The 11729-nt window shown below is 46.7% G+C and overlaps 1 protein-coding gene across 3 annotated transcripts in view; it reads left to right on the top strand.

Annotated features, from left to right (window-relative positions):
• Positions 1–4989: 4989 nt before the first annotated feature.
• Acer2 (alkaline ceramidase 2) overlaps positions 4990–11729 on the top strand; it is a 39700-nt gene continuing 32960 nt past the window's right edge. Inside the window, exon 1 of one of the 3 annotated variants that reach the window (XM_040757190.1) lies at positions 4990–5276. In XM_040757190.1, coding sequence (XP_040613124.1) covers positions 5169–5276 — 108 coding nt within the window. In that variant the 5' untranslated portion in view covers positions 4990–5168. The remainder of the gene's footprint in view (positions 5277–11729) is intronic. The other 2 variants (XM_040757191.1, XM_040757189.1) reach the window with 2 other exon arrangements.

Here is an 11729-nt window from a genome sequence, read left to right as displayed (position 1 = left end):
CGGCAAGGGGACAAAGTACCCTTTAGTCACTGCACATCTAGCCCCTCATCCACTGTTAGTTTGTGGTTTTAAAGAATCTAAGTCCAAGGCCGGGCATTGGTGGCGCACACCTTTAATCCCAGCACTCGGAGGCAGAGGCAGGCTGATCTCTGTGAGTTCGAGGCCAGCCTGGTCTACAGAGCAAGTTCCAGGACAGCTTCCAAAACAACACAGACAAATCCTGTCTTGAAAAACAAAAACAAAAAAAGAAAACAAAAGAATCTAAGTCCAAGGGGCTGGAGAGATGATGGCCCAGGGGTTAAGAGCACTGGCTAGTCTTCCAGAGGTCATGAGTTCGATTCCCAACAACCACATGGTGGCTCACAACCATCTATAATGAGATCTGGTGTGTATGCCAGAACACTGTATGTATAATAAATAAATCTTAAAAAAGAAAAAGATTCTAAGTCCAGAGTGAAATTGTAAGCCCCCTTTTACTTCATACTTCTTGAACTTGCCTGTGAGTGGAGGGGGAGAATTTCACCCTGTTCCATCCCGTGTGTCTGTGGTGGGTGCCAGGCAGTTTGCACATCTGCCAAGTTCCCAGCAGCTACTGTTGCTGCGGGCCTGACCTTGGAAATCACCAGGCTAAGTCATCTAAGCTGAGCCAACTGGGAAAATGCAGAGAATTTCATCCTTGATCAGGTCCTTCTTGCTTCACTTACTCAGGGGTCTACAGTTTTGTTTTGTTTTTCCCAGTAAAGATGCTGTGATTTGATAAATTTCACTTGTGGAACCAGCTGAGCCGGATACTTGCCATCAGATATTTGCTTAGGTAAATATTGTTGCATACTAAGTAAAAACCGAAGATATCACGGGCATGTTGGCTCACTCGCAAGGTGACTCTCCAGAATCTGGTCTCATGGCTCTCTATCAGTGACTCATATTTAAACTAAAGGTACTATAAGCAACCTCACCACAGAACTAAGTGGACTTTGTTCCTGTTGCTACCCGACCCCCACACACCTGAAAACTGCAAGATATCAGAACTGAGTATGAAACCATTGGATGGTTGTTCAAGCACCACGGTACTAATGGAACTCAACCTCAAAATGGATTACCTGACAATAGCTACTAATATTAAGTTAGTACCCGATAGTATATTGAAAAGTGCAATTATCAGAAGCATTTTACGAGTGGTCAGTGGGCCAGCAGTAGACGTCACTGCGGGATTCCCTGACTTTAGTGCTCTCTGCCGCTCATCCACAGCTCACACTGTGTGTTTGTAAGGAGAGGGCGCTAAGGAGGTGTAAGCGCTAAGGCAGAAAATGCTGGACTGGCAAACTGATTCTTTCAAATTGAAATCCCTTAAGGAGCTGTGCCTTCACAAAGGGCCATTTGGACTTTCCCCTATAAGCAACGAATCATAGGGGGTCTTTGGGGGATAGCTTGAAATATAGGAGGGAGTATGCCTACCATGCTCGGGGCCCTGTGGTACATCCCCAGCACCACAGAAACAATGATGGAAAGAGTTTTGGTAAGGGAAGGATGTTCTATCATATCAAGACTAGAAAATAGGTTAGAGTCCGGCGATGTGGACTCAGATAAAGGAGCTCGTTGTGTAAGCTGATTCTCCTCCTAGTGCCAGTAGCTTCTGCCCCATATTCCTCTAAGCAGGGGCCCCCAGAGCAAGGGTTCTCAACCCTTTAGTACAGTTCCTCGTGTTGTGGTGACCTCCAACTACACGATTATTTTTATTGCTACTTCATATCTATAACTTTACTACTGTTGTGAATCCTAATGTAAATATCTGATAAGTAGGATATCTGATACGTGACTCCGCCCCCAAAGGGTCGAGACCCACAGGTTGAGAACCCGTGCTCTGGATCCACTCACTTTACAAATGTCTTGCTTTTAGGCTGAGCATGGTGGCTCTTGCCTTTCACTCCAGCACTGCAGGCACATCTCTGTAAGCTCAAGGTCAACCAGACCCTGTCTCAAAAAGAGTTACTGCTCTAGTTTAAGAAATACAAAAATATTCTTTGGGAATTTCTTCAAACTTAACTCTCGTGTGAAGACTCCCAGGTGTATGTGAAATTAACAAAACTTTTATGCTTTTCTCTTGTCAACAAACCAACTTTTGTATTGATTGGGATCCTAAGTCTAGCCAAAGACCCTACATAAGAACTGAGGGGGCAATAAAAGAGCTTCCTTTCTCTCACAGTAGACGACTTTGATTTTTAAACCCGAATTGCTTCTGACAATATGTGCTCCGTGTTTAAAAGCACAGGTTGCTCTTTCAGAGTACCTGGATTCAATTACTAGCACCTATATGGTGGCTCCTAACCATCTATAACTCCAGTTCCAGGAGGCCCAATGCCTCTTCTGGTCTCTATGGAAATGTACACGTGTAGTGAACAGATGAACATGTAGGCAGACAAAACACCCATAAACACAAAATAAATAAAAATAAAATGGAGGGCACTAGGGGCAATTATGAGGAGCAGAGTTCAGATGCCAGAACTCATGTAAGAAACTGGGCGTCTGATGCGTAACTGAACCCCAGCTCCAAGGAGAACAGAAGCAGAATAGTGCTGGGGTTTGCAGGCTACCAGTCTAGTCAAGAAAATGCAAACCCAATTTCAGGGAGTGACCCCCGTCTTAAAGGCAAAGGCAGAGAGTGCTGGAGGCGTGCACCTGAGGCCTTCCAGCCTCTACAGGCATGAACACGTTTGTACAGCACTCCCCTGTGGGCACAAACTCACACAGACACCCTGTCCACATTAATCATTCCTTAAAAAAAGTATTGAAGATCCTGTTTATGAGGGTCTATCATCTTTACCTACCTACCTATCAAACTGAGGTATTTAATGCCTATAAATACATAAACATTCTTTTAGGTGTCCATATATCACATTACAGACTCTGAAAAATTACAATACATATTAGTTCTTTTTTTTCTTTTTTTGGGGGGGGAGGTTTCTAGACAGGGTTTCTCTGTATTGTTTTGGAGGCTGTCGTGGAACTTGCTCTGTAGACCAGGCTAGCCTTGAACTCACAGAGATCTGCCTGCCTCTGCCTCCCGAGTGCTGGGATTAAAGGTGTGCACCATCAATGACCAGCACATATTAGTTCTTTAAAAAAAATGAGAAGGGAGTTGATGTGGTGGTACATGCCTGTAAATCCTAGCACTTTGGAGGCCAGCTGGAGCTACATGAGACCCTGTCTCAAAATATTAAAAACAGGGCTGGAGAGATGGCTCAGAGGTTAAGAGTACTGACTACTTTTCCAGGGGTCCTGGGTTCAATTCTCGGCAACCACATGGTGGCTCACAACCAACTATAATTCAATCTGGTGCGCTTTTTTGGCATGTAGGCAGAATACTGTAGATGTAAAAATAAATAAATCTTTAAAAATTAAAAACAAAAATATTGCAAATGGTAGATAATGTTACAGCATCTATAGGAAACATTTTGACTTTGAGAACTATAATTTGAGAAAACCTGGCACATATACTAACAGTGTTTTACGTTATTAGAATGGATGAATGTGGACTGTCGTTCTTTGGGGGATTACAAGCATGGGCTACCACACCCAGCTTATTTTCACCTAAGCTGTTGGGAGGAGTAAAATATGATTACACGAGAAAACAGCTCTGTTGCTGGACAGTTGGCGTCTGGTTTTGACAGGGAGACATCAACAGAGCCTTTCTGTTTTGTGGATCTGGCCTGCTCACGATTGCTAGCCCATAAGTGACCCTAGAAGAAGGCTGTAGTGCGTGTCCTCCTCCTCGGGTTCCAGATGACAGAGGGACTGGCTCTAGAAAAGAAAGAAGAGTCAGAAGGTGGGACAATGAAGACACAAGGGATGGTTTGGTCCCTAGGAAATAAAGCTGGGTTTCCTGGTGGAGACCAGCAGCTCCTGCCTGCCATGGAGATGGGAGTGGCTGTGTGGGTATCTGTGGAGGACAGACCCAAGGCACCGCTTACAGGTGCTCCAGTTGAGAGAAGGCAGTCTGGTCTGAGCAAGGAAATGACAAGCAGTGTAGTCTGCCGCCCGGGTGTTCTCTGCCACTGTCCTTACCTGGAACTTCCCACGAAGAAGGCCTTGAGTTGCCACCAAAAGAATAAAATGGACTTCTCCGAGATCTTAGGAACCAGTGGGCTTGTATTTAGAAACTACAGAGTAATCACAGACACATGAGCAGATGGAAAGTCATCCTGCCTGAACTTGATTAGCTCTAGTACACTGGCAGAAAAAGGGGTTATTAACAGAACCCAAGGCATATGGACACTCTCACAACAGTGGCTGGCAAATATTACTAAGTGTATATGGTTATGTATGTATTATGCCCTGTACTGTGTTGGGTTTTTTGTTTGTTTTGTTGGTTTTGTTTTGTTTTTCAACACAGGGTTTCTCTGTAGCTTTGCAGGCTGTCCCGGAACTCACTCTGTAGCGCAGGCTGGTTTCGAACTCCTAAATACTGGGATTAAAGGCATGCGCCACCAACGCATGCCTTTAATCCCACCTGCATCCTCTGTGGGTTGGGATGGCAGAAGGCTCTCCCTAAGCGTACGTTCCCCATAAACGACTAAAGAAGGGCAGGGACACACTCAGTACTGCAGAAACGCTTCCCTGGGGAGTGGGTGGCCCAGGCTTCTTGGAAGGCTCAAGAGAACCTGTTGCTACAGCCTGGAGGATCTTTCTGCCCCAGCCACAGCAGCGAGTCGCCACCTGGTAGAGCTGTTCCGCCTTCAAGAGGATCAAGAGCCTTCCTTAGGCGTGAGAACCGGCATCCCAAGCGTAGCGAAGCGAATTGCGGCGGACTCTCAAGGAGTCCAAACGGATCCTTGCGCTTCTCCATGTTTTACATTTTTACCGGGGAGAGGGGTTCTTGATACAACCTGGTCCCCCTTTTCCACGCCCCTCCCTTTCGTGGCTCTCTGCCCGTCAGGTCCCGCCCCTAGTGGGCGTGGCAGTCTGCTCCGGGACTCCCGGGGGCGGGGCCGGGGCGGGTCTGTAGCGGCGGCGGCGGCGGGAGGGAGCAGCTCGGCTGAAGAGGCCCGCGGGGAGGCGCCGCATCCGGAGGCTGCCCCGCACCGCATAAAGCGGCAGACGCACAGTGTGCCCCGCAGCCGCTCGGGCCGGTCGCCGCTGCCGAGAAGCTGCTCCGATGCTCCAGAGCGGCCATGGGCGACCCGCACTGGTGGGACCAGCTGCGGGCTGGCAGCTCGGAGGTGGATTGGTGCGAGGACAACTACACGATCGTGCCTGCCATCGCCGAGTTCTACAACACGGTGCGGGACGCGGGAGCGGGAGGGCAGGCGGGCGGAGGGAGAGCGCTGTCTCCGTGGCCGCGGCGCCTGGAAGCAGGCAGTGGGTGACCGTGGATGTCCGAGGCAGGAGTCGCTCCACGCCCCCTTCTCCGGGCGCTGCTTCCAGCTCTATTTCTGCACCCCTCTCTGGTCCCTATCCAGGACATCTGGATTCCTACAGCGCTTCCTGTCATTTTCTTCTGATGGCTCTATTGTCTGTTTGGCTCCCGTGGTCCGGGAACCAGGGGTCTGCGTCAACCCTTTCTTTCAGTTTAGGTCATTTGGGGAGGTGAACCCACAGGGACAGCTCCCTTCCGCCCTGCCTAGGATCTTTGTGGCGTAACGCACCTGAATCTCATTGTGCGTTTTATGCGCTGAGTACCTACCTGCTTTGGCGCATTGGGAGAGTGGAGCCCTGGGCACGTCCAGGGCTGGGCCCACTCCCACAAGTCGGCGTGCCCTTTCCACTAAACTATGACAATGTTGATCGAGTTATTTCTGCCCGGAATCAAGTTAATTACTTTGAGTTCTTTTTCTTGTTGCCTTCGGAGTCCAATTTTGAGCCAGTTCCTGGTGGCAGCAGTGAAGTTTGGGAGTGATACCGGCCGGGTTTTCTGGATTTGCCTAGGTCCCTGGATATGGACAAGCGGAAATTTACAGAATACTAGGGTTCTGGTCTTTGTGGGAGGGTAGGGTTGTCCCTAGGAGAGGAAATATCCCTGCTTTTTCCCTGTGCCAGTCGCTCGGGACTTTGGTACCCAATGCGACTTTGCACGGTCATTTTTCTGGCTTATCTTCTTTTGCTGTTCAGGCACAGAAAACAGGAACTCCTGGTTTGAGTCATTGTGAGTTTGAGATTGTTATTTAGGATTTTTTTTTCCCATTCTTGGATTTCTGGACAGAATGTCCTCATCAAGAGTCAGGCATTATTGCCTGGATAGATCTCTGGTCTCTTTTATTCTCTCCTTTACTTTTGATCCCCTCCCCCACGCCGTTTTTGTTTGTATTGCTCTTTTATTCCCATGGCGAAGAGACTAGACTATCGAGGAGGGAGCTGTCATGCCCACATGCCGGTACGTATGGGGCCACAACCCAGAATTTCCTACTGTGCCTCACGGTTGTCCTCCACATACCTTCATCTTTTTTATATGGTCAGGTTACTTGCTCAAGAAAACCAGATTTTTGGCGTTCAGAGACATCGGGAAAGATCTAGTTAGTGGAAATGGCCACACGTTTCCTATTATACAACCTGGTGGGCGCACACTGCTCTTAGGTACCACAGGCACCAACAGAAGGACTGGATCGGGCAAGGTACTCTGAACGAGGAGAAACACTAGCGGCAACAAGTGGAAAATTGCTGAGAAACGGTAAAGATTTGACCAGAGTTGAAGGAATGACAGATTGGTGTCAGGTTCTTACACACCCACCCTGGCAGTTTCCTGTGGAGTGTGAGGCCTGTGGAGAGAGTCAGCCCTGCCATTAGGGCCCCCAAAGCTCTTGCATAGCTGCTTTGTGCCTACCTTGAAAAAAACTCCCAGTGCTGGAGGAGGGGGCTACGACTTACCTTCCCTCTGCTTTACTTCCCTCCCCTCCTGCCCTCTCTTTTAGCCTTTCGCTTCCTGGCAAAGGTAGTCCTCTGTAGCGGGGAGGTTCTCCCATCTCAGCTTCTCAAGTAGCACCTGGCTGCTTTTCTTTTGAGTCTTACCTCCCGGAGCTGTGTACGGTGAATACCAAACTCTGTTTTAGAAAAGTGCTGTAGAGTTTGTGGATACTTAATCTAGCCCGTCTATCCATAAACTTCTCCTTTGAGATTAATAAATCGCCACATTGTCTCTGTAATGTGGAGGGTCTTAGGGAAATAGCTGGGTAGCTGGTTGTCATGTATAAGCTCCAAAGCCTTTTCTTCTAGTGACTCTGCTAGTGTGCTGATGCTACCACAGGACTTTCCCAAACTTTTCTCATGCAATGAGAGAATAGCAATGGATTGTTGATGACAAACATCTCCTAAGGTCCTCATAAGGCAGTGGGCTTCATTATTCATTTGCTCATTTGTGCTTTTTTACTTTTATTTTGTGTGCTTTTGCCTGCATGTATGTATGGGTGAGGGTTTCAGGTCTCCAGGAACTGGAGTTACAGACAGCTGTGAGCCACCATGTAGGTGCTGGAAATTGAACCCAGGTCCTCTGGAAGGTCAGTCTTAACCCCATGAGCCATCTGTCCATCCTGTTTGTTTTGAGACAGGGTCTCGCCATGTAGCTCTGGCTGGCCTGGATCTTACTGTGTAGACCAGACTGGCTTCAAATTCACAGAGATCTGTCTGCCTCTGCCTCCAGAGTGCTAAGCTGAAAGGCATGTACCACCTTGCTCATCTCATTTGTTTTAAGACTGGGTCTCCCTATGTAACCCGGGCTGGACTTAAACTCACTGTGTAGCCCCTACTATGTAGCCTATACTGTCCTCATATGCACCAAGATTCTCTTACTTCTGGCTGCAAAATGCTTGGATTTCAGGTATGTGCCACCGTGCCTAGCTTAATTATTTTGTACAAAATTGGTAATTAGTATTAATTTTGAGAAAAATTAAAAGAATTGGCAATTAAAGCAGAAGAAGAGTGGGAGAGGGTTCTAGAACCTTCTTTATGAGTCTTAGAAGGTAATGGGTAACTAATAGGACTTCAGTTACTTCTGGCTACACTTAACTGTTTGCTCCGTGTTGTGGTTCCATTGGGCATTCTGCCATCACCGCAGGCATCACGCCCAATGTATTCATTAGATAAAGGAGGAAAACCAGGACCCGTTTAGTTTATATCACTTGCTGAAGTCAAGGAAATGGTAGAGATGCAGTCAGAGTCTAGCCTCTTTGACTCTGCCAAGAGTTCTCTTGTAAATGTAAGTGCTTCTGTAAGTAGTTAGTTTATTATGTTTATTTATATTATGTGTATATGTGTGTATTGCTTTATCAGTGCTTAATTTTAAATACCTATGTTGTGCTGTGGAATGTTCCTTTATACTGTGTGAAGATGTGTCACTGTGATTGGCTTAATAAAGAGCTGGATGGCCAATAGCTAGACAGGAAGAGGCTTGCTGTGACTTCTGGGGACAGAGAAGTCTCAGGGAAGAAGAAAGGGGGAGTCACCAGCTGGACATAGAGGAAGGAGGAGACGGAAAAGCCATGAGCCATGTGGTAGCATGTAGATGAATAGAGATGGGTTAATTTAAGTCATAAGAGCTAGCTAGAAACAAGCTTAAGCTAAGGCCGAGCTTTCATAATTAATAAATCTCTGTGTCATCATTTGGGAACTGGCTGGTGGGACAGAGAAAGACTTGACACGGTGCAATTTGGAAAGAGTTTCCTGGTGTAACCCAATCCTGTGTGCACAAGGAGACGTAATTACATAAAAACTCTTTTCAAAGTACATGTCACTTCTTCCATGAGGTGAATTCTATAGATAGGCCGTATGTGTTATCTTAAGGGTCTAGGGGAGGATCTGGAGTGGCCTTGGTCATATAGATAGCACAGAGGTCACCTGGACTATTAGTCACCTCTGGTCTTGGTTGTGGGAGCTTTCAGGGAGTCCCTGGCTATACAGATAGAACAGAGATCACCCATGCTGTTAGCCACATCCATTCCTAGCCTTCTGGGTGGAAAACAGGTTTATACATCTCTTCCACAGAAGACACAATCCTGTGTGTTTACCATTCCTAGTGCTTATCTGCGAGTGCAAGGACCTTTCTGCTCCCAGCAGTCACACTAGCTGCACAAAACTGCCTCCCTCTCCCCATGGCCCCTGTAATAGATTGGCCAAGGCTCAATTAGCCGATTAACTCCTTGATGAACATTGAGGGGTGTTTCTGCATACTTCATTGTTTTCATTTTGGCTTTTGAAGAGGGAAACAGAGAAAGTCCACGTAAACACATTTGGATATACTTTTTTTTTCCTTTTTCCTTTCATCACTGGGAATCAAACCTATGGCCTTGTGCATGGTAGACGAGCATTCCAGCTCTGAGCTATATACCTGGCTCACACAGATATGCTGTACAAGTATTAATTCTCATCAGAGAATTGCTCTGCCGAGAGTGTTCATTAGCTTTTGCTTTTGTCTTTATTTCAAGGCATAGTTTTACCAGTCAGTAGTCCTGACTGGCCTGGAACATGCTAATGTAAAACACACTGACCTAAAACTTTCAGTGATCCTCTTCCTAAGCCTCTGTAATACTGGGATTGCAGGCATACTGACACCTGCCCAGATAAATGTGTTCACTTTATTATTTATTTACTTAATTTTGATTTGTTTTTTCCAGACAGGTTTTCCATGTGTAGCCCTGGCTGTCCTGGAACTAGTTCTATAGACCAGGCTGACCTCGAACTCACAGAGATCCTCCTGCCTCTGTCTCCCAAGTGCTGGGATTAAAGGCGTGTGCCACTGTCACCTGGCTTATTTTTTAAACAAGATTTTAAGTAGCTCAGGTTGAGTTAAAACTCCCTGTGTAGTCAAGGATGGCATTATATTCCTGGTTCCTCTGCCTCTACTCCCAAGTGCTGGAATTACAGGCATAATTAGTCATGCCTGACTTGAAAAGGTTCACTGTAATTGCTAACCATTATTGCCAAATGGCCCACCACAGAGCCCTCCCACTTTTAACCTGCTGTCTTCTTATCATCCATCCCGAGCTCCTGATACACACCAGTGTCTCTTCCAAGGATTCATCACCTAACCTAGTGTGGTGGCACACACCTTCAGTCCTAGCATTCAGAAAGCAGATCTCTTGAGAGATCCAGGCTAGCCTGGTCTAAATAGCAAGTTGCAGACTAGCCAGGGCTACACTGTTTCAGAAAACAAAAAGAACCCACTCCTTCCCTTCCATTGTTCACCTAGGATACCATTTTTTTCCCTCTACATACAACCCTTACTTGGCTGAATGATGTGGGTTTGTTTTGTCTGATTTTTTAAGACAGAGACTCATGTTATAGCCCAATGTAGCCTAGAACTCGCTCTCTAACCCAGACTGGCCTTGAACTCACAGAAATCCTGCTCCAGCATGCTGAGTGCTGGGCTTCCAGGTATGAACCTTTGGGGGCTTCTGCCACACAGGTTGCTTTGAGAAAAGTTGGGTTGACTTTGTGATCATTGGGTCTGGCCTTTGAAGGCTCTCTTGCTGACCAGTGACTTGGGAGACAGAAATAAACAGGTATTGAAAAAAGGTGAAATATATGCACAAAATCAGCACACTGCCTCTTACCTCCTCTGCACCCAACTATCACAACAAGGAAAGCTAAGCTCTCTGTATGTGTTCATGTCAGGGTCCCCTTCTCTGCTGAACAGAATCTGCCTGGCTGGTGGCCTGCCCAAGCGTGCGCCTGTCACAGAAATCGGCTCTGGAATAGTAACTGGGCATTGGGGTTCATAATAGTGGCACATACAAGCTGCTGTGGTGTTGTTAGTACACTGAATCAGGTTGTATATTGTGGGACTGGGAGGAAGGTTGCAAGCAGGCATCTGAGTAGGGTTACCAAACTTATCCTAAGTATTTTGCTTGAAAATTTCAATTAATTTAAAAACATTTCTGTTTACTTATTTTAATTTCTTTACATTTTATTTTATGTATATGCATATTTACTTCTATGTATGTATGTGTATTATGTATGTGCAGTAACCATGGAGGCCAGAAGAGGGCATCAGATGCCCCTGGAACTGGAGTTTCAATGGGTTGTGAGTGGCTATGTGGTACTGGGAGCCTACCCTGAGTTCTCTGCAAGAGCAGCCAGCACTCTTAACTGCTGGGCTGTATCTCCACCCCTACTGATTTGTGTGTGTGTGTGTGTGTGTGTGTGTGTGTGTGTGTGTGTGTGTGTGTGTGTGTGTGTTTGTGTACATATAGAAGTCACAGGACAACCTGTGGGGGGTCAGCTCTCTCCTACCACTTGGGTTTAGGGGTAGAACTTAGGCCCTTGGGCGTGGCAGCAAGCATCTCTCCTGCCCAATTTTCTTGATTTTTTATACCTGGAAGTCCTATGCTCTGGAAGATCCCCTTAGTTCTCGGCAAACCAGGACATTTGGCCACCCCACGCAGGAGTGGGACAGTGCAGTGGAGGACTAGGAATCTGGACACAGTTGAGAGACACAGACCATATGCTTAGTCCTAGGCTGCTGGAACCCATGCACAGCAAGCTTCCTGCCCATGCCTGTGGACTCCCCGCTCCTATGGGAAAACCGTATCCAAATGCATCAGAACGAGAGCACAACGTGTTCATGAGATGGTTTTGGAATCCACAGAATAAGGAACTCTTAAAGGAAACAATTAATACATCTTGAAGTTGTAGTTTTCCTTAGTTCAAAACAAAACAACAAAAAGCCTTCTGTAGACAGGGAACAAACCAATTCTTCAAGGGATAATTGAGCAATGAACTTGAAACACAATCTCCCTTTAGCTGAC

The sequence above is a fragment of the Mesocricetus auratus genome, unplaced genomic scaffold, assembly GCF_017639785.1.
Source record: "Mesocricetus auratus isolate SY011 unplaced genomic scaffold, BCM_Maur_2.0 Super-Scaffold_100014, whole genome shotgun sequence".
NCBI lineage: Eukaryota > Metazoa > Chordata > Mammalia > Rodentia > Cricetidae > Mesocricetus > Mesocricetus auratus.
The sequence above is the reverse complement of the archived record's forward strand: the minus strand, read 5'-3'. Positions and strand labels throughout refer to the sequence as shown.